Source organism: Pituophis catenifer, unplaced genomic scaffold (genome assembly GCF_029215685.1).
Source record: "Pituophis catenifer annectens isolate HBS135680 unplaced genomic scaffold, rPitCat1.0.hap2 SCAF_1, whole genome shotgun sequence".
Lineage (NCBI taxonomy): Eukaryota > Metazoa > Chordata > Lepidosauria > Squamata > Colubridae > Pituophis > Pituophis catenifer.
In genome coordinates, this window is record NW_027256881.1 from 267,847,161 (window position 1) to 267,870,954 (window position 23,794).

The window sequence follows — 23,794 nt, forward strand, 5'->3', positions numbered from 1 at the left end:
ATGGTAGTCTTTCAACACCTATATGAAATTATTTTGAACATTTCCCCTGCTGGATATCATGATGTGCTTCTTTGGTAAAAAAAATAAATTTAAAAAAATCCTGAATTTAAAAGTTGTAAGGCCACCATGTTTTAGTGATGTATTGTTCAACTCTAGAATATAAATTACAAAGAAGATTCTAAAACAAGAAGTTATCACATAAATTAAATGGGATATCCTTCAGACTTTTAATAAACAATGTTGAATGGTTAGTGCTTAATAATCAGACACGTCCTAGAAATCCAGTAATATTGTACTGAAAGGTAGTTTTTAGGGAAAAAGTTACTAAACAATTCCATTTTCTCCACTAGGAATTATAGAAGGATCAATTCCATGCTGTTTCATTTGTACTGCAATGTCAAAAAGGTAGTCGTAACATTCACACCTGAAGAATACACAAAGGAAAAATAAATTAGGTTATATACTTTGGTTATATACACTTTGTTTTCAAATCTGTTATATAAATATAAATCAACTAATTTACTATTATAGCAGAAATAAAAGTGAAAGTTTTCACAATGTACAATACTGCATTCACAGTAAAAGAAGAAAATTCTGAATTTAAGATAGATACAGACAGAAAAATAACAGGTCTATCTCAAATTTCAATAGCATTTAGACTTATATACCACTTCACAGTGCTTTGAAGGCCTCTCTTAAGTGGTTTATAGATTCTGCATATTGCCCCCAATAATCTGGGTCTTCATTTTACCGAGCTCAGAAGGCTGAGTTAACCTTGAGCCTGATGACATTCGAACTGCCAAATTGCCAGCAGTCAGCAGAAGTAGCCGGCAGTACTGCATTCTAACCACTGCGCCACCACACTCAACCAAACTAAGGCAACCTTTCCCTTGTAGAACAATGTACTTGAGGGGAAAAAAAACCCTAATATTTTGTTAAGGTGAATATAGTATTATCTTGTTAATAGTATCAATTTAAAAATATTTCTCACTATGGAAAAAAAGAATTTTGACATACCAGTATTTTCCTCACACAATTGGTAAAGCTTTGCTGTATTTTCCTTATCATTAGTCAAAATCTTTTTTAAACTTTGTTGTTGTTATAACAATAGAAGCTCTGCAAGTGTAAAAATAGAATGGTACAGTGGATAATATTTTTACACTTGGTAATTGGAATAATTCCCAATTCTCAAAAATAAAAACAGAAAAATCAGGTGAAGTAGAAGCAAACACAATCTAGCTATACTTATATGTTAAGAAGTTCTAGAAGAGATAGGCCCACCAATATATTGGTTTATTTCCTCATTCTACTCACATTGTTTTGGCTTTTTCCCATGTTTCACCCCAAACATAAACCCCATGACGCCTGACCAGCACAGCACAAGTGTCTGGATATGTGTTCATTGCATGTGCCATTCTCTCCTTCAAGTCCTTCTCTTCAGGTGTATTCTCAACAATAGGGACTACTAACATGTCATCGTATCTGAAAAAAACGAGGTACTGTTGACATGAAAAACATGGTCATTTTAGCCTCTTATACAGTACCTAGTTATCATTGGATTGCTTGTTTCAATTTGTTTAAAACATTCATGTCCATGTTTTCTCTTTAATGTATCCAAATGTGGCTACACATTTAAAGCAAGAAATAACATACCCCCATTTCAAAACCAGGAATCTATGAAATCATTACATCAAAGATAACTGCAGTACTGTGCTATCATAATAGACTATCATCAAGTATACAACTGCCTGTTTAATTTTGACAAAGGAAGTAAATGAGCAAAAATGTAATAAGCATTACAGCCTATTCACAATGGGAATCTTTAAAGACTTATTTTAAAACATTGTTTTTTCATCTATTTCAAGATATTGATCATCACATAGGGGAAAAGTAATTGGGTACATACATTCAGTGGGCGTAACCCAAACAAGAATTAACATAGCAATGACAAAATTACTTAGAAAGAAATTTGATTGAACTCAGTGATGTTTGCTTGTGTCTTTAGTGAAAAAAAAATCAGACTATACACTCAGTAGTTTCAAAGATATTGACAGTCTAGTTTTGACCGGATAATACCAACAATACAATTATGTGTAATTTATCTTATATATAACAGTGAAAGATATTGCACTTTTTTTTACCAACAGTTGATTGTATTCTTGTTTTCAAAAAGTAGCAAAATGTACCAAATCATTACTTGTTACCACTTGTTATTTTTTACCAAAAAGGAGGTGAGTTTAAATGTAAAAATCTTCTTTTACATTTTACAAGGTACATCATACACATCATTCTCCCTTGCATAATAGAAAAAGCTCTACCAATTCAGGAAAAACATCAGATAGAGATGGGATATAGGAAGGAAAAGGAAGTAAATATATAAGAATGGGCTGTTTTCGGGAAGTGATAGAAAGCAATTCATGCTAGTTTCAGCAAGCATAAATCCATCCATGTTTATACCGCATTCAACTCTTCAACTATGAACTGAATGGCTTATTCCCAGAAAAGTATTTGCAGACCATGGCTTTGCTAGGAATAGATCTCTTTAACATGGTTTACTCCATGTGGTAGTTGGAGGATATGCTTGAGGGGTTGGAGAAAACTGGGTTGGGGATAGCTTATTTCTTTGGGAAATAAAGAAACTATCAACAGACATTTGTGCTGGGCTGCAAAGCAAATGAAGGTTAGAGCATGTTTACTTGGTAGCAAGCTGCACTGAGTGGCTCTTACTAGGTAGGTATGTTTAGTCCAATTCAACTGTTATGAAATCTGGCAACAGCTTACTTATGTTCAAGGAATGCAAATAAATATTCTAGCCCTGATCTCCTCTTATTACCTTCCCTATGGAAAGGCTGAACGTCAGTAATGGCATATTTATCTGGTGGCTTTCTGAATGACTGAGCATTCTGATCTTTAAACATCTTAACCCAAGCCTGGTATTCTGCTAAACAGAAATAACACTTTCAAACTGGCACCAGACTGATAGGGAAAATTGAGGAGTATGGAGAAGTTGCAGGATTGAAAATAATAATTTAAAAAAACTAAAATAATAGTTTAAAATCTTACAGAAAAGCAGAGAAATGAATTGGCAAAGAAGGTAGACCTTCAGATAGTAAAGAAAGTGAAATATTTAGGAATCTATCTAACAGCAAGATGTATAACAATTAAAGAGGATAACTATATAAAGTTAATGAAACAAATTAAGTCGGACCTGGAGAAATGGAAGAATGTACAACTCTCAATGATAGGGAGAATAGCTACTATAAAAATGAACATACTACTGAAGTTGCTTTCCTATTTCAAACAATACTGATAAAACTAGAGAAAAAATATTTTGAAGAAATAAATAAAATGATTTTGAAATATATTTGGCAAGGGAAAAAGCAAGAATAAAATTGAAAATGTTACAGGAGTTAAAGGACATGGAGGCTTTGGGGTACTGGACTGGAAGCTATAGTATCGGGCATCTATACTTACCTGGGTAAAAAAATGGATAAATTTGAGGCATTGAAGATTACTATTACTGGAGGGACATGATCTCCAATTACGATGGCATTCCTTTTTATGGTACGGAAGGAGCATGGCACACAGATATTTTCAAAGACACTATGTGAGGAATGCTTTATTTTTACCATATTTCCCAAAAATAAGACCCTGTCTTATATTTTTTTGAACCCTGAAATAAGCCCTTGGCCTTATTTTCGGGGAGGTCTTATTATTTGGGGGCGCGTGGAGCAAGACGGGGCTCTTCTTACTGTCTTACCTGATTTCCAGCTCTTTCTCCCTAATCCTAGCCAGAGGAAATGGCGGGAACTGGCTGTGCATGTGTTTAAATATTTTCGGGGATGGCTTATTTTCAGGGGAAGGGCTTCTTTTCGGGGGAGGTATTATTTTTGGGGAGGTATTATTTTTGGGAAAACACGGTAGTATGGAAAAAAATCAAATCACAAAATTATATGAAAATACCAGTCTGGCTCTCTACAATGGAAGCACTGATATATCCAAATGTTGTTAATTTGGAAAAAACTGTAAACTATAAAGACATTTTAAATGAGAACGGGGAACTTAAAACAAGACAGGGGTGGATTTAGCTTGGTGGCCACACCTGCAAATACAATTGAGATATGAGAAAGATGCGAAAACATGGTGTTTTTATAAAGAACCAACAATACGCGACAAGGCATTATTAGGGACAGATGAAAAATTGATAAGGAAAATATATACTTATTAAATTTTAAAATGGAAGATGAACAAGTAAAAGAAACAATGATAGTATGGGCAGAAAACTTTGGCTATACAATAGAATTAGACAAATGGCAAAAACTTTGGGATAGAAACTATAAACTGACAACTACTGCATATAAAGAAAATCTTTACAAAATGTTTTATAGGTGGCATTTGCCACCGGCTAGGTTAGCAAAAATGTTTAACAACATGGCCGCCAAATGTTGGAAATGTAATCAGACTGCAGGTACTTATTATCATATGTGGTGGACATGTTTGAAGGTAAGAAAATATTGGACAAAAATACATACATGGTTGGAGAAGATGATTAAGCAACACATAGATTTTAAACCAGAAATATTTTTTAGGTATAATACCAGAAAATTATGACAAAGGGACTATATACTTAATGTTACATGTTCTGACAGCAACGAGAATGGTATTTGCACAATATTGGAAAAATGAGAACACCCCACCAGATGAAAATATAATCCAGAAAAGATTGGACTGTGCAGAGATGGATAGATGGATAGATTGACACTGAAAATAAATGGAGACACAGAATACTATTTATCAATGGTTAGAGATAAGATGTAGAAATTAGATGAAGAAAGAATATTGTTATGTTTAAGTAAAATATGAATATTGCTTATAATTATATGTAAGCCAATATATTTAATAGAAACATAAGTAAGCTAATATTTATAAATATGATTTGAATTATTTTGTTATATTATTATTATTGCTATCAGTATATGTGTTATCTTTTTTTTTCTTTCCTTTTTGTAAAATGTTATCCCTGGACAATACACTGTATTCAAAATACTTATATATAAATAAAAAAAAAATGACTTAAAAAAAAAGAAATAACAGTTTCAACTGTTTCCTTCTTCTGCCTCTGTACCAGTTTTCTGCTTTATTTGCGCCATCTCCTTGCTTTCAACAGTGTTGACCAGTAGGACTATATAAAATACCCAGTATATCTGGGGTCCTAAAAGCCGAGTATTATTATCCATTGGAAAAGCAGCAGAGAGATCACTGCTCAGAAGTCAGATTCCTACTATCAAATTACATATCTATCTGCAGGTTACTAGAAAAAAATCCCATGTTTTCCTAGTAACTTTGGAGTCCTGCATTAAGAGCACCCACTGTAAACTTGGTAGCTAGTTTTTAAATAGAAGTAATAATGATGATACATAACATGTTTACAGCATTACCCAATTGTTACAACACATCCCCAGTTTCATGAAGGACATGTGGAAACATCTCCTTTCATACTGCTGTATTTTTCAGGGTGTCTAGAATTCTATGTTCCAAACTTAAGCTTTCTAGATAAAATGTTAGCATACCACAGTGTAACAGAAGCTGCAGCATCTTTTATTTATGGTAGTGATATATTATCCTAAAATCAAATAAGTATAAAGTATATAGGTAGCAGTCTGACAATTTGAATTAAATTGGTTTGAACAGTGCCAGGATAACTTAATCCCACTTTATTATTCATCGTGCAAATTCCAGTGAGTAATCTGCTGAATCTTGTTCATAGCTGAGATTTTTAGCACGCTATGTTGGATAATATCAATCCACTGAAATGTCCAAGTCATTTTACTTAGGGACTTGAGATACGTTTTACTTGTTTTCTCTCTCAAACTCATAATTGAAAAACACAGGTTCATTCCTGGAATTGTTAGGTGGCATAATCTTCACAAAATTAAAACTTGCTTTTTAATGAATAGTTAAAGCATAACAGTGACTGCTAGACTAAATAATATTTTATAATGGGTGAAAGTGCTAGGTAGTTTAACCTTCCTGCTGATAAAATATTTTGCCCTTCTCATTTTATCCCTCATACGTTCTCCAAATTTCCAAAGTACTAAGTGATTAACCAATTTTTTATGATACACAGAATAAAAGAAATTTGTTGTGATCTTAAAAGTTATTTCTTTTCTTGAATAGCTACTCCAATAGAGGGGGTGGGAGTTTGAGCCCATGGAACTATAAATATAAACAATTCTTGATTGTATCAAGATAAATTTATGAAGAACAGGATAAAAAGCTTGTCTTTACCTTTCTGGAAAAGGTTTCTGGGTATTCACATAATTGGGAGCATGTGTTTGGGATGGATTCATTTTAGATTCTGGGAGTTTGGGATAAAAGTTGAATACAAAAACTATAAAAGTTTTTCTAGCACATCAAAGACTAGCAATTATCACAGATGCTTTTGTGGGTCATAGACCCCTTCATCCAATGCATAATGTGATAATTTAAGGATTCTACGGGTAGTCCTTGATTTACGACAATTGAGCCCAAAATTTATGTTGCTAAACGTAAATTAACTAAATTTGTTAAGTGAGTTTTGCCCCATTTTAAGACCTTTCTTGTCAGAGTTGTTAAGTGAATCATTGCAGTTGTTAAATTAGTAACACGATTGTTAAGTGAATCTGGCTTCCACACTGTCAGAAGGTTGCAAAAGGGCATGACCCCGGGATACTGCGATCATCATAAATATGAGTCAGTTGTCAAGAGTCAGAATTTTGATCATGTGACCAAGGGGATGCTGTGTCAATCATAAGTGTGAAAAATGGTCATAAGTCACTTTTTTTCAGTGCCGCTGTAAGTTCGAACGGTCACTAAATGAACTGTTGTAAGTCAAGGACTACCTATATTGTTTTGTTACAAAAGACAAAAACTGACTGTCAAAAACAGCATGTATGAAGAAGTACTCCATATTACTCCAATGTTATTTATTATTGTAAATTACCTGAAATATCCCCCTGTAGTACATTTCTTGATTCCTTTTATCATCTCCTGATGAGTGATTTTAAACTCTTTTCCGGGATACAAAAGTGTGGCCATCACAGCAGCTTTGGAATGAGTATGAATCACTGCTCCTGCTCCTAAAACAATATTTTTAAAAATTCAAAAATTCAGTATTTGTTCTCTAAGTTGGCCCTTGGTTTTAGGTACCTTGGTTCAAAGATTGTTTCCCTATGTTTCACTATTTTGCCCAGTTAAAAGTTACAGACACAAGAGTTTGTAGTGTATGAGTAATCCTTGATTTACAATCACAATTGAGCTCAAAATTTCCATTGCTAAGGAAGACAGTTGTTAAGTGAGTTTCGCCCATTTTACAACCTTTCTTGTCACAGTTGTTAAGTGAATCACTGCTAAGTTGGTAACACGTTTATTAAACAAAACTGGCTTCCCCCGCTAACTTTGCTTGTCAGAAGGTCACAAAAAGGGATCACACGAATTGGAACATTACAACTGTCATAACAACATGCCAGTTACCGAGCATCTGAACTTTGATGACATGACCATAGGGATGCTGCAACCGTTGTAAGTGTGAAAAATGGCAGTATGTCACTTTTCACTGCTGTTGTAACTTCGAATGGTCACTAAATGAATGGTTATCTATCGAGGATTACCTATATAGATAAGTCCTAATTCTTTTGTGCCTTAATAAATTGTTCCATGTAATTGATTGATGTTTAAATATGTGTATGTGAAGTGGGGAGGAGGGGAAAAGGACAAAATATATGTCATAATGTCACAATGCAAATCTCATAACTTAAGTCTTACCGTGCATCTGTCATTATGTCCTCACCTTTGTAAGTTACCTGAGAACAATTATGTATGCATTCAGCAGTACATATTGCAAGACTCCTCAATTTGGTACCTACCAAAATGTCTGCCATACAGTAAGGCAGGGCTGTCAAACTCCCGGCCCGGGGGCCGGATGCATCATGTGGTGGCTCCGCCCAAGCTCGGGTTTAGCGAAGGGGGGGAAAGTCCCGATACATCACATGACACCGCTGTGACGACATGAGTTTGACACCCCTGCAGTAAGGAGTGTAACATGGACAGCACATTATGGAAGTTACTGGTCTCAATACATCTTTACAGTAGGTTTAGGAAAAAATGCAAGATAGTGCTTATTGTCAGATCTATTAGAATTATGACTATGCATCACTATTGCCTATTATAGTAGTCTTAAACTAGTTTCTTCCAAATCACTTTTTAACACTGGGATGCTGCCACCAACAGATTAGAAGTAGAATTGTTTCAATATTCATAATTTCCTGTCTTTAAAACTTGAACGTCTGAGAATAAAAAGGATGGATGTAATCTTCTGTTGTTATAATTCTCTATAATTCTCGATGTGGGAAGGCAAGAAGATACACTGACTTCGACTGGAGTTCTTCTAAATCAAAAACTCCCTCTATTTCGATTTTTTATTCAGTGTCATCCTCTATTTCAGGATATACATTTAAAATCTACATATTCTTAATATAAGGTATGAATTACAAGAAGCAGAGGAAGAGCTTTCTTTGCACTCCTTCCAGCTTTCGTTTTCCTTCTTTTTCTTTTTACTGCAACTAACAGGACTCAGACCAGCTAGTAACATGGGAAGCATACACATTAATTAGGTTTTTTAAAAAATGTATTACATAAGACTAAAGTAACTGCCACGGTAAGAATTCCATTGTAACTGTAAACATCCTATTTATAAAATAAGGGCTGTTGTCAATGAATTTGCTGTAGTTTTGTAATATTCCAATAAGACATTACTGGGATCTCTCTAGGATGCTCAGGGCTATAGGCTAGATTGGGAGGTTTAAAAAAAAACCCTCAGGAACTAACTACATCCTTTAATTCCATAAACTGGCTTAAGGCTCTTTTAAGGCTTTATAATTCTCAAAAATGAATAGAAGGAGACCAAATTTGGTATGGGGTAAGAAATTGGTAAAAGAAAATAGAGTTTAAAAGTGGGCTGAATTAAGCTGGAGGTTGTGGAGCAAAACAAAAATCCAGAAAAAAATGTCTGCTGTGGGAGAGGCCAATGACTCAGAATATTGCCAGTTTCTGGGGTTCCCTCCCTTCTGGCCATGTTTTCTACATCCAGCCTATTATTAAGGGATTGGAAATAATTCCAGAAGCCACAGTTAATGCCCTTTCCTACGTTTTCTTTTTTTGGGGAAAAAAAAGGACTGTACTGTAATATATTTTCACCCAGGCCTTGGTTGAAGATGAACAAGGCGTCCTTTTAACTTAGGTTGTTTTGTTTATACCCAGTTCGTTATCCATGTCATTGCTATCCTTCTTTTGTTTCTCGTTTTTATTGTCTTGTTTTTCATGTTTGAAATCATTTGTAAATCATCCAGAATTGCTGGGAGTCTGGTGGCCTCTAAATCATATTAATCATTTGCCTTTCAGTCATGTTACAGGAAAAAATCACTCTATTATCAACGGCATCTATCACCAAGAATATTTAGGCCATACCTCTTATGATGTAAGCATTCATGAACAGAGGTGTGCATTGACTCTTCCTGAGTTTCTTGTAAGATGGAGGGCCACTGATGTCTTTTTCTTTGATATCACACACAAACATGTCTTCAGGCTATAATGAAAGAACAGCCAGCTGGGATAACCATCACTTTTCAACAACAACAACAAAAATGCTTTAGAAAAGTTTGACAAACCATAGAAATCTTATTTTTGACAAGGGTATTTCAAATTGAGAAACTACTAGAACAAAAGCACGTTGATACAATTGATTGGAGTTTTGAGAAAATTTATTTTATGAAGCAGCCAAGCACCTATGCAAGTACACACTACATTACAGGCAGTCCAAAAATATCCTTTGCAGGTTCAAGCTCAATAGAAACTGGTTTTTCGACTGTGCAGGAGAAGCTGGCTATAAGCAGCATTGACTGGCTATAATGCTTGTGCCGTTGGAATCTCAGCTCTCCCTATATCTGCAGCATTTTACACGTCTTTAAAATGTATCTTCCATTCAAATGTAAAATAAAGTGAAAATCTTCTGAACAGAGAGCCTAGCAATACATCTAATCATGTTAGTTTTGTATATAATATAACTTCTATGGTTTTAGAACTATTTTTGCACATAGTATAACGTTTTGTCCCCACTTCAATGCAATACAGATGTAACACTGATACGCATACAACCTGCTGAATTTATATATCACAGTACAATGGGAAGGGGCACTGACTTCACTAAGATTACATGTAAGTAAGAGAGTATGATTGTCAATTTAATTATTCCCAATTTAATTATTCCCAATATTTATACCCAATGCACTTGCTTGATTTTAATGGACTGAAATTATTAAGCACTAGTATTTGCAATCATCACAGCCTTGGTGATCAGTTTTCAAATACTTCTCCTTGAAAAGATTAAACAAACAAATGAAAACTGAGACTGCAATTACCCACAATCCATCTTCTAAATCTGGCACATTCAAATGAATAAGTAAACACAGCTCTATTTAATTATGCACAATGTAATCAAACCCATTTAATTCAGTGGAACGTACATCCAAATAAATTGGGATAAGGTTCCAGTCTTAAATCAGAAAATATGCATTAATAGCAACGAAGATTAATGCAATCTTAGAGGCCATAAATTAGTTCTAACTAATAATACTGCTTTTTATAATAGTATCATAAAATCTGTGAATTATAACTTTTCATATTTGCAAGACATCTAATTTAAAATCCAGGGATTCATTACACTATAATGTTTCTCATACAGGACTGGTATTTTTCATTGTTTGAAAAATGTTGACAACATTCTAGAATTATAAAAGGGGAACCTCTTCCCACCTAGCTTCCAAACTGAGAGGAAGTATTCACCGATAGTTAGATAATAGATAGAACACCCTAAAACCAAAAAGTAAAATAGATAATCTGTATTTGCTCTTGCCCAGTAAGACTCAAGATAGTTGGAAAGTGCTACCCTGAATATGGTTCTTTTGTCATACCTTGAAAATAAATTCCCTATGTAAAAGTCACTTTAGTGGAGGAACAAGAAGTAGGACAGAAAACGCTTTCCCTTTTTTGTTGCCTGTCACTCTCCCTCAACCAGATTCCGCTTGGAGGAAAGAGAGGGAAGCAGGAGAGGAATGATGTTCTTTAATCCTATTGACTAGCTGACTTGCTGCCTCAATCAGGGCTGGCAAGGGTCCCCTCCAGCAAGCCCAGAGGTCATGGTAGAGGTCATGGAGAGAAGAAGCCAGGGATTTCTACTTGGAGTGGATAGGCAGGGAAGAAAGTAGACATATAGCCCCATGGCTGAATGGAGCAGGATAGTATGAGAATGGGCCAAATGGAGTTCTCCAGATACCCAACCTGCCTTAAGTTTGTCCCCATGCAAATGTTTACCCAGAGGAACTGGGCATTTTCTACTGGAAAACATTCCTTTCTTACTAGATACTTTTGATTCATCTTCAATATGTCCTACCAGCAGGCTCACACAGAGATGGAGGCTCCTGTGTGAGGACATGTCCTCAATAACAAGAGAACAGGCCATCTGTAGAGAGCCAAGGGAATCTCTTGAAGAACAAGAGGAAGAACTATTATCAAGGCAACTGTCAGATAAACGGGGCCTGAGCCCAGGTCAAGAAAGGAAGCAAAATAAATAGATGAACCCCTCCTTAGTTTACTGGAAGATAAAGGGACGGAGAAGGAAGCATATTCAGACTTGCAAGATTATGTTACTATAGCTTTACAATAAAAATAGAAGTGACCTCTTTGGCATTGGTTTCCTAGTCTGGTCTACCTTGAAGGGATGACATCATCTCAGGTGATCCATATATTTCTTCACTGGTAATTGCCAAATAGTTATAAAGGCAAACTTGGCTAGTCTCTGGTTTTTCATATAGGAATATAAAACAGTAGAGATGTAAGAGGGTTACATTTCTTTTATGATTTCTAACAAGCTTCCTACCATGGCCTGACAAAGTGATTGCCTTTTGACATCTTACAGGAAGGGACTGTCCTTCTACATATTAATAAAATGTCCTAATTAGATAGTATGCAAAAGAAAAGATCCCTATAGTATACTTCACTTTTGCTGCTCCACTCATTCATACTGCCTCCTAGAGTTCAACTTTAAAATCTCATATAGTCCAGAGGAAGCAAATAAGAAAAATGAAAATTCTTTTTAAAAATACATGCGGTAACAATTCTACATGTGTTCATCTAGAAAGAATTCCGGAAGACTTTCTCATGAATAAGTATGGATAGGCTGTGGATTTATTTTCAAGGCTACAATCCAGATAGAAATACTACTCATATTTACTTACCTGTATTCTTTCTTTTTGGACACCAGACGGAGCAATATATATTTCACTGCTGAGAGGGAAGGAGAAATCAGACTTGTAATTGCAGACAGAAGACAACAGGAAAAACTAAGCTTCATTTACAGACATAAGGGGATATACAATACTTGCCTCCGCTATTACATTTTGGCAACTGTGCTTAACAAATTGCCATAGGTTTGGCTAGCTCGAGAACAATCAGCATTAATGCAATGGAGTTTCATTTATAGTCCCTGACATTTTATCTCACCAGTACAATCAATGCGATTATATAGAACAAGCTTCAAATATGGTCACTGTAAATTGTACCAGTGAAAAATATATGCAGTTATTGCATAGACACATATCAACTTAATTAAAAGCTACAGGAAGGAAGGCAAAATGGAAACAAAAAGCTTTATGGCTAATGACTAATGTTAAAAGGGAAAAATCAGGGGTGAAATCTACTTACCTTTCTTACCGGTTCGGAAGTGCACGTGCCGCGTGCGCACATACCTTCTGCATGTACACACACCTTCTGCGCATGCGCAGAAGATAAAAAAAAACATTATTTCCTGGTTAAAACCAGGCAGTAATGACATCTGGGCGGCGATCACTACCGGATCGCCGAACCACAGGGAAAAATCGCTACCGGATCGGGCGATCCGGTCCGATCTGGGAGCATTTCAACCCTGGGAAAAATATTTCACACATCTCTATATAAAATCTGTGGGACAGGATAAAATACCCTCCTTTAAGAACTACTATTTTAATCATCCTTACTTTTAGAAGCATGAAGAACAGGGACATCTAGTGGTTAATCAGTCAGGTAAAACCAGATTTACTACTGTTGAAGGCAAAGTTAGCATTATTTTTACATCAGAAAGAAGTGGCAGAGATTCTATCTTCATGAGTCAGATCTCATTGGATCCCTAATTTGTCAAGTATTCGCAAACAGCAAAAAGCCTACAGCACAGTTATTGGCAACGTTATGAATTTAACCATTTGTAATCTGTTTGTTAATGCTAATGCTATTCTCCAAGTCACTTATGGCAATATGCTTGCTCTAACTAACCCATTGCATTTTTTTTGGCTTTAGTATGTATAACTTTTGGCTGTGATGGCAGATAACTGATGATGGAAAAATGAAAAAGTATTTTTGTTCCCTGAGAAAAAAGTGATTTTGTAATTTTCCTGCCTCCCTTAAGACAGGTCATTATAAAAACAGTTTCAGCAGATATATATGAGCAACTGACACAAACAGAGCTGTAAAAGAGCCTTGGTACTACAGTGGTTTAAAGCACCCTGTTATTAACACAGCTGCCTGCAATTTACTGCTGGTTCGAATCTCTCCAAGGCTCAAGGTTGACTCAGCCTTCCATCCTTTCTAAGGTAGGTTAAATGAGGACCCAGTTTGTGGGGGCAATAAGCTGACTTTGTATAAATATACAAAAGTATGAAGGCTATTGCTTAACGCACTGTAAGCCGCCCTGAGTCTCTGGAGAAGGGCGGCATATAAATCAAATTAAAAAAAAAAATAATAATAATACTGGACACCTTTTAAATCCCCTTATAACTAGGAAGGACAATATATTGTATTCTGAGATGTAAAGCTGCTTATGCACAAAACTATTACTTTCAATCTACTATTTGAAATTATTGAGAAATATAAACCCATGAATTTATTATGTGACTAAATTTTTTTTTAACTCTGAAGTGAAACATGTAAATAGCTACATTTGCCCAGCAGAAAACAACTTAAACAGAATTAAAAATATTTCTATTAGGAATACTTTGAAGAGCCGTGGTGATGCTGTGGTTAGAATGCAGTATTGCAGGCTAATTCTACCAATTGCCAGCAGTTTGATTCTCACCAGTTCAAGGTTGACTTACCCTTCCATCCTTCTGAGGTCGGTAAAATGAGGACCCAGACTGTTGGGGGCAATTTGCTGAAACCGCTTAGAGAGGGCTGTAAAGCACTGGGAAGGAGGATATGTCTAAGTGCCATTGCTATTGCCAATACCCAAAAATCTAACAATTAAGCTGTCCTAAAAGTTTCTTTGTACAAAATTCATCATTATTCCCAGTAAGGTCTTCCCTAAGTGTTGTGCTTCTGCATTTTCAACCCTGGTGCTCTGGATCCAACTATTGCCATAACTCTTTGGATTCCAAGAGTGCTTGATGGAATCCTGATTGGAATCTGGGAATACAGGAACATCAGTAGCAGAAAACTCTTCCCTGCTTTTTCTGATAAATTCTAGCTCCTAACTCTCAATAATCAGAAAGGCCATTCCTCAGAGGGGCTCAAAGGGATAGAGGATTTTACTATCATTTGAAGCAGAGTTTAGTACTTACTGTACTTAACAAACATTGTTTTTCTATGACTTTCCTATTTTAAAAAATCCACAATGAGGTTAGTTTTGAGTACATGAATCAAAGATTTTGGATAAAAAGAAGTATGACAGGGTCCTGTGTTTTTACCTAAGGATTCTCTTTCAATATGTGAATAAACATTTCCTTTATCATGAACCAATAAATCTTTCTTGTTCCTAACACTGAGATTGAAAAAACCTTGAGATAAAAACATTAGAACAATTTCATTTGAAGGAGCAGCACTTACATTAGGAAGTTATTTTATGTAGACAGATTACATGATTTTCCTTTTATTACCACTATGTGGAGCTAACAACCTGCAAAGTAAAGTACTGACATGATTTCTTTCAAGTAGAAATGATTTTCCAGAAGTTTCCAAGACACCAATAAAGCAGTTTCAAATTGATAACATTTGGGCTCGTATACATGTATACAGATTAAACAAAATGTGTATGCAATCGTAAAGTTTATTCAGCAAGAACGGAATTTGAATTTTTAAAAGGCATTGTGGTATTATTGCTGAGATTTTTTCCCCATTTTGAGGGAGATTTCCAAACTTCCACATGTTAGGAACAAAGGGAATCTCTTATTTTATCAGGTTGAATGACTGTTCTTATCTAACTAGACAATCCATGCCCTGTTGGATCATCATTGCAGAAATATGAGAAATCTTACCTAAATAGAGAAACAGAATGACCAAGGATGAGCAAAAAAGCAGTGGGAGTGGGAGCAATTTCCAACTTCCTGCCAGCTTGCCTATTGTGTTCACTTATTTATAAAATTTACTGGGCACCCATCTTACCACTGGGTAACTCCTTCCTAGAGTTTCCTTCTTTCTTTCTTCCCTTCCTCTTTCTTCCACCTTTCTTCCCTCCCTCCTTTACTCTTCACTCCCTTCTTTCTCCTAAACTTCCTCCCTTCTTTCTTCTCTAGAATTCCTGCTGACTTTTCCATGTGAGAAGACAATAATCAGTTGCAAGTCCAAGGCCAACAGGCAGATAAGTAACTGCTGTTGAATGGAGGAGGGAGCAAGGAGGTGCGTGGAGATATTGGTCAGGAAAGGTATGAGGGTGCACAACAGGTACCTTGCTGGTCAGGAAAGGTGTAGTGGTGGTGGATCATAAAGGGTGCATCGGGATGCATAAGAGGTGCTGTGTGGGTCAGGGAAGGTACGGGAATGTGTGTGTCATGGGTCAGGGAGGGTGCGTAAAAGAAGCTGTGCATGTTGGAGATGACAATTGGGGTGGGGTGGATTGAGGGGCAAATGGGGAGCTTGCCTGTTCCTCCCAATTCCTTCCACTCCTCCCCTTCCCTTTCCAGTTGGAAGATAAGTATGGCTGCTGTAGGATGTAGAAGTGACTAAAGCAGCAGCCTCGAACCATTTTGGCACCAGGGACCTGTTTTGTAGGAGACAATTTTTCCATGGACAGTGGAGGGGGGAGGGGGATGCTTTCAGTTTCGCTTGATCATCACTGTGCAGCCTGGTTCCTAACAGACTGGTACCGGTCGGTGGCTCAGGATTGGGGACTCCAGAACTAAAGGATTGTGAGAATGGCTGGGAAACTATAACAGAACATTGAAAATGATCATGTGATTGCTATATCAACCCTGCAGCTCTAAAGCAGTCACAACCTTCCCACATTTCATTCCCTCAGGAGTCATGAGTCCTGGAATTTGGAAACATTCTGTAAATCAGCCCATTTGAGGAAACTTGGTTCAAAATTATTGCTCTATGATGCACTGTTTTGCCCAGTTAAAGATCATGAAGTTTCTGTAATACCCTGTTTTCCCGAAAATAAGACCTCCCCAGATAATAAGCCCAATCGGGCTTTTGAGCGATGCACTAAAATAAGACCTTCCCCCAAAAGTAAGTCCTCCCCGAAAATATTTAAACGCATGTGCAGCCAGTCCCCGCCATTTCCTCTGGTTAGGATTAGGGAGACAGAACTAGAAATCAGGTATGATGGCAAGAGGAGCCCCGTCTTGCTCCACGCCTCCCAAAATAATAAGACCTCCTTGAAAATAAGGCCAAGCGCTTATTTCAGGGTTAAAAAAAATATAAGACAGGATCTTATTTTCAGGGAAACATGGTATATAGACAGACTTATTTGTGATCTACTAATATTTCAGTTCATCAGAATTTTATTTCTTTCATGATTTTGTACCAATAATGTGTGTTGTCATTGCAAACAATTCATGTGTACATTTTTTAGAAATACTAAAGAGATGTCCCTACTCAGAATTGTCTGTTTTGTGTTCTACATTCAATCAATAGATTTGTGAATTATGCTAAAACCATTTGAATTATTTAAGCATCAAAATCTTTATCATATTCCACAACATTTTTGAGTTATTAAACTGTATGTAGTTTTCTCCTACATCAGGAGATAAATAATATCTAATTAGTTTTGAGTTGCCTGAAGAATGTCATGCACCTCAATACATGTTGTGTTTTATTTTTCACAGTTATTTTTCAAAAACTGGCATGAGTTAAAACAATTTTAAAACTTCTCATATTATTTACCCATGTTTCATGCTGATTCCACCACCAGTTCCTGTAACCCATCCTAAATGATAAAACTGCCGACAAAGTTCTGGAATCAAATTCCTTGGGTGTACATTTTCCTATAGGAGAAACATAAAATATCTGATCATTTAATATATTTTTTAAACACATCTGTAGTGGTTAGTTTATTATTTGGGTTAAAAATATGCATTACAGTATTTATATATCCTGTAGAAAATCTCTGCCCCCCCAAATCACATATTGAGATGAGCCGCTATATAAATCAATAAATGATTATTGAGAGTCAACACTGTAGAGTCAACATTGTAGAGTCAACATTATAGAGTCAACATTGACTCTACAACAGGGTGGTATCTGCCCTGTAAGGCAAATCATATTAAGAATCCAATGCCATATAGATCAACTACTAGTTTTATTATAAATCTATAATAATAGAATCTTGCAAATTTGAATGCGCCTCTCCTCTCCTCCCTTCATCTTTGGGAGAACTAGGGATAATCTTATCCAGGACATTTATTCAAATTACATTCCTGTAGCTCTTTCTGTTATCCTTCAATAGCATTTCTTTTTCCTTCTACAGATGGTGATAATGGCATGAATTATTCTAGCTAGGTCCTCCTACCCCATAGGTTTGCAACAATTACTAACTACAGCTAGTTATAGATCTCTCTGGCTTGGTTTCTACCTGCTATTCCAGCCAAAGCCATGAATCTAAGTTTTGAGCCGGCTCTCTGATGGCTAATGCTTACCCCTCAAGGAACAACTCTACTGGCCACTGAGAACTTTAATGAATCTACAAAAGCTCATCTTATTAGGATTCAATTTCAGACTATTCTCTTATCCAGACCCTGATAGTATCTAAGGCATCAGGAAAAGACATTGACAGTATTTCCCTCAGAACTCACAGTAGCAATTTACAATTGGGTATTATCCACATATTGGTAATATGACAACCGAAACTGTGGGATGATCTCTCCCAGCAGCTTCATACAGATGCTAATGGCATTAAAAGCCACTGAGAGGTCCAATTAGACCAAGGTGCACTATGTCCTTCAGGTCTTGACAAGTTATTTAGGAGAGGTTTTGAATATACCTTCTTAAGATGTGTAACAGATGTTTCAATTTAAATCTCTCATTATGATTGGATAGCCATACGTTTTCTTAGAAAAGAACCACTTCCTTTTTCAGATAAAAAGGACAATTTAAGTTTCTCAAACTCATTCCATTTGTTTGAGTAAAGCTGTCAGCATAATCAACTTTAAAAATGGCTTTTTAATGGAGTTTTCCCTGAAATTACCACTAACATCTGCTGTTTGACATCCTTCACTTACCACATTTCAACAGATGCAAAATAACAACCCAGAACAATTAATGCGAAAGGACGTTGACAGAATGCAGCTTTGTACAAGCTCTTCACCACTAATATGGATTTGGTTATAGTAACAAAACGTCCTTTGTAATTGTTCATATTACTATATATAATCTAGCCTTTATACATGTACCCTTGCAAAATATGAGACATACTTCCATAAGCTGAAAGGTTTTTCTCATTCAGTATTTTTCAAGATAAGCTGCAGCTTATGTTACATATGGAAGTAATGGCAGACATTTGTGAAAGGATTCACCAAGGATTTATAAAATTACTGTTAAGCCATAGGGCTGAAATACATTTGAGAAAAAACATTCCCAACTTTCTTTAACTGCATTTCTAAGAAAGGTTAGATATTTATTGTGTTTCCTATTAAATTGTACAAAGGCTACGAACTACGTTTTATTTTATTTGTTAAATGCAGATACATCTGAGTTGCAGTTCATCTCTTGTAGACTTTTTTCATTCAATTCTGATCAATTATTGGAAAATGTCTGGAATGTCTGTACTTTTCTTGGCATCATTTTTCAAAAGAAAGTTGCCATTGCCACTTTCTTAGGCTGAAAGAAAGTGACTGGTCCAAAATCACTCCGCTGGTTTTGTGATTTGTGCAGAACTAGAACTCAGTTCTTCCAGTTTCTAGCCTGATACCTTAAATCACTACACCAAATTGGCTCACACATTCTTTCTAATCTCACACTAAATCAAGACTGTCTTGTGTATGAAAGACAGCTACCTTTAGATAAACCTGAATTTTCTCCTAAATTGTAAAAGAATCTTGGATCAAACATGTTATCAATATATAATTCCCCAAGTTAGATTTATGTTAAGTAAAACAATACTTTCAGGAATATTTGTGCAGTACCTTTTTTTTTTTAAATTCTGTTGCTTTCCATAGTCTGGCTAATATTCAAACAATTTATGGCTCTGACATATTTTATGGTCCTTCCTATGTGTAAGTTTCTCTGACATAGTGCCACCAAAATTGCCAGATTTAAAATTAAGAGTTAGGTATGCGAGATGTTTTCTATTAAATTGTTTATTAATTTCTTTTTTCCCAGAATTCTTTTCTTTTCACTGGCTTGTTATCAAATGGTTTTTTTTCTTGGAGATTTTTAATAACTAACTCACAAAAATTAAACTGTACAAGTGGAACTACTCTTCTGGCAGTACCAAGCAAATGTTATCCCAAACAGCAAGTAGCCAATACTTATTCTACTTTTAAAATCCATACTAGATGTTTTCTTATTGTTCAAGCTGCACTTGTGTGATAGTGAGTTGATACAAAAATCTTCCCAAAAATGTTAAGCGCAGCTGACAGTCTCTAAAATTGGCCATCTTTAATTTAGTGTTCTATGAATATTGAGCATGTGTTCTCATTGTTCTCATTTTTCCTCTACACTGGCTATTACTTTCTCATTAATGGGAAACTAATAATTTGCTAACATAGTTGGACTGACTTTCTTCAACAGTTTTCTCATTGTACAGCAAATTATAGAAAAGTCCCAATCAGGTCAATCTGATCAAGGCTTGCAATTCTATTTCTGATATAAATTGACAAATTATAGCTCAGACCCAATGGCAAACTACGTTTTGGCACAAAAAGGATGGAACTGATGGTTATATTTCCATGATTTCCATGTCACACAATTTTAATTAAATTTATATGCCGCCCATCTCACTCTGCAAAGCGACTCTATATATGAGGATTGTGACGAATTCTTCTTTACAAATTGATAATTCCTGCTAAGCAAGTCTTGTAAACAAGAACAATCAAATTGGGAAAGGTTTTTCTATGTTTAGTGCAAAGGGCAGACCAAGGACTCTCCACTGGAGTAATTTATAGACTTGAAAATCAGGAATAAAACAAGTTTTCCTTCTCTGGCCTGTTAAAAACCAGACATGCTTAGTTTATAATGCCACAAAGTTGCCATTTGTTTTGGTTTCTTGGTTTTATTGAATAAACTTCAAACCAGAAGCTTTAAAACAAAATGGCTATGTTTACAGGTATTCCTGCCATTATTTTATAAACCAGTGTTTGTTGAATAGAGCAACATTGACTGGTTTCGTACAAATGAAACAAGAGAAGCATGGATCGGTGCAGTATGATACACATATACCAGCCAAACCTAGGCACTATAAGGATTGTTGACATCCATGTTACAGAACTCCCCAACTTCCCAACAAGCATAGAGGTGAAATATGAGAGTAGGTGTCATATATAAAAAGGGTGAAAACTGGAAAAGATTGAGTGGCCATCATGTAGGAACCTAAACAATTATCAAATTTGGCATGGAGATGCAGTGGGTCATAGTGAAGATGTGAAATTGATGTAGGCTAACTTGGGATTTTCTGTTGTCAACCTCTTCCCGTAGGTCCTTTTCTTTAAAAAACAAAAAAACAAACAGAAAAAAAAACCTGTGTTAAATTCATTTTAGAACTTATACTGCAGTTTGCTGCACTTTCCATCTTAACATGTGGTATCATCTGACCAATCTTATCTGGCTTGGAAACTAAACAGAGTTAGACATGATTAGTACCTTAATAGGAGACCACAAGGTTTATCTAGGATGCAAGTTAAACTGTAAACTCAAAAAATATCCTGAAGGAACTGGCTACCAAAAAAACCTACGTTTGGTTCTTTGAAATGATTAGATGTTGAGTCTGAGGTCATCATTTTATTTTATTTTTTATTGATTGATTTATAGGAAAATAACCTTATACATAATGTCAACTACATGCTAGTTTTTGGTCAAATGAGTTGTCCATGCTTGCTTTGTTATATCTATATATGGAGTATATATGGAGTAATGGCTGATGAAAATGATGGAACTTGATGGAAATGATGGAATTTGGCTAAATTAACTTCTTCGGAGAAAAAAATAATATTTACATTTATGGCTGATTGGAAGCTGCCTATAGATTTTTTTCAAGTTTAGAAGAAAACTGCACCTATGATTTCTGGATTCATGAGTAGAAAAACTGGATAATAAAAAAAGTGTGCTTTTTTCCTTTGTAATCAGTTAATTTTGTCAACATACTTAATTTTGGGACATATAAAATTAGAAGCTTCCCCTTTTTCTGTTCTCTCCTTTTGCACTTTTTTCTTTCTTTTTTCTCCCTTTACTCTTCATTAGTTTGTGTTATTTTTTAATGTGCTTTGTAAAACATTTAATTTTTTTTTAAAGGAAAACAGTATGACGAGATCAATCTTTGCACTTGGTGAAATACCATCGGGCTCACAATTAACGTTAGAGTCCCTATGACTCTACTATATCTGCTGCATTAATCTTACCTAATAAGGTAAAGGTTCCCCTCGCACATATGTGCTAGTCGTCCAGACTCTAGCGGGTGGTGCTCATCTCCATTTCAAAGCTGAACAGCCAGTGCTGTCCGAAGATGTCTCCCTGGTCATGTGCCCGGCATGACTAAATGCCAAAGGTGCACAGAACGCTGTTACCTTCCCACCAAAGGTGGTCCCTATTTTTCTACTTCCATTTTTGACGTGCTTTCGAACTGCTAGGTTGGCAGAAGCTGGGACAAGTAACAGGAGCTCATCCTGTTATGCGGTACTAGGGATTCAAACTGCTGAACTACCGACCTTTCGATTGACAAGCTCAGCGTCTTTAGCCACTGAGCCACTGCACCCCTTAATCTACTACTATTTACCTAATAGTAAATCCAAAAATCGGATGTTTACATCAGAAAGGTCAACTCCACAGTCCATTCTCAGTTCATTACTGTACCCAAGCACCCATCTGGCATCTTCCTTGCCTACAGTTACTAACAGTCTGCATTAATTCTTCCTGACACATTAAATTTAAATAAACATGTCATAGGCAGAAAGTCGACACAAGCGAAGACTACTTTCCTGTTGCGTTTTTGGCTGCTAACGGATGCTATTCCTACTATAAGGGACGCGGTGGCTCAGTGGCTAAGATGCTGAGCTTGTCGATCTAAAGGTCGGCAGTTCAGCAGTTCGAATCCCTAATGCTGCATAACGGGGTGAGCTCCTGTTACTTGTCCCAGCTTCTGCCAACCTAGCAGTTCAAAAGCAGATAAAAAATGCAAGTAGAAAAATAAGGAGCACCTTTGGCGGGAAGGTAATAGCATTCCGTGCGGCTTTGGCCTTTAGCCATGCCGGCCACATGACCGCAGAGACGTCTTGGGAGAGCTCTGGCTCTTCGGCTTTGAAACGGAGATGAGCACCGCCCCCTAGAGTAGGGAACGACTACCACATACCTACGAGGGGAACCTTTACCTTTATTCCTACTATAAATTAATGGAAGCTCTTTTGCAGCAGTGTCGAATTTTTATCCGTTGTCATTTTCGTCTCCTAGCGATGGTTTTTGTTAGCCACACCTTTAAACAAAAATCAAGTTTGCTAGCCACACCTTAATCAGAGGGTGCAGGAACCCTCCCGTTAGGGGAGCGATCGAATTCTAAAACTCGACCTGGCTAGCCAGAGAGCAATTGACATATGCTCGCCACCTTTGGTTTCTGCGCGCCTTCTCCCTCTCCCTCACCTCTTTTGGGTGAGAACTGAATCGGCGGGTGCCGCTGAGCGCACCCCGTTACCTTTGCTTCCTCGAAGCCGTTCCTGTACGGGCAAGCGCAGTCCCCAAAGGGCTCCGCCATAGCGCTTACAGCCACTAGAGAGTCTTCTTAGGGCCGGAGGAGCTCCTTTCGGAGAAAGACCCGAGCCCTTCCGACTCCGCCGCGGGGAGGAGCCTCCTCGCGTATCTCGAAAAGTAGCGGCGCAAAGAGCAATGGGTGGGTGGAAGGTCGTAGTTTTGGGTCACCGACCGGGAATAAAGTTGCCTTGGTCGAGCGCCCGTGAATTTGATCCGTTGCACCGTTACCAAAGGAGCCGTAGCCGATTAAAAAAAAAAAGGGGGGGGCGTATATGCCCGAGATGAGTCGCACAATTGCAAACATGACTCCAAATGCTTCTCTACAAGGATAGCTTTTTTTCCAGCGTCCATTCCTAGCATGTCACTTTTCGTTTATTTTTTTTTTCCAGGTCGCGCTTCGGTTTGGTTAGATTGTGTGAAAACGGGCGAGGCCTTTACAACCGGGTAACGTGCTTATTAGGTAATTGAGACAGTAGGATATACACATGTAGATTCATCAAATACCGCCTTGTCCCTCCTTTCCTCGCCACCTGATTGTTTAATAGTCTATTTTACAAGTGGCTGGATC

General features: G+C 36.6%; 1 protein-coding gene across 1 annotated transcript; it reads right to left on the reverse strand.

Annotated features, from left to right (window-relative positions):
* Positions 1-203: 203 nt before the first annotated feature.
* APIP (APAF1 interacting protein) lies at positions 204-23,304 on the reverse strand. The gene is made up of 7 exons (XM_070931202.1): positions 23,171-23,304; positions 17,221-17,321; positions 12,330-12,378; positions 9,505-9,622; positions 6,983-7,118; positions 1,315-1,482; positions 204-424 (listed from the first exon to the last, which is right to left on the reverse strand). Exons 1-7 carry the CDS (start codon positions 23,228-23,230, stop codon positions 325-327), a joined length of 732 nt encoding a protein of 243 aa, XP_070787303.1. The 5' UTR covers positions 23,231-23,304; the 3' UTR covers positions 204-324.
* Positions 23,305-23,794: the final 490 nt, after the last annotated feature.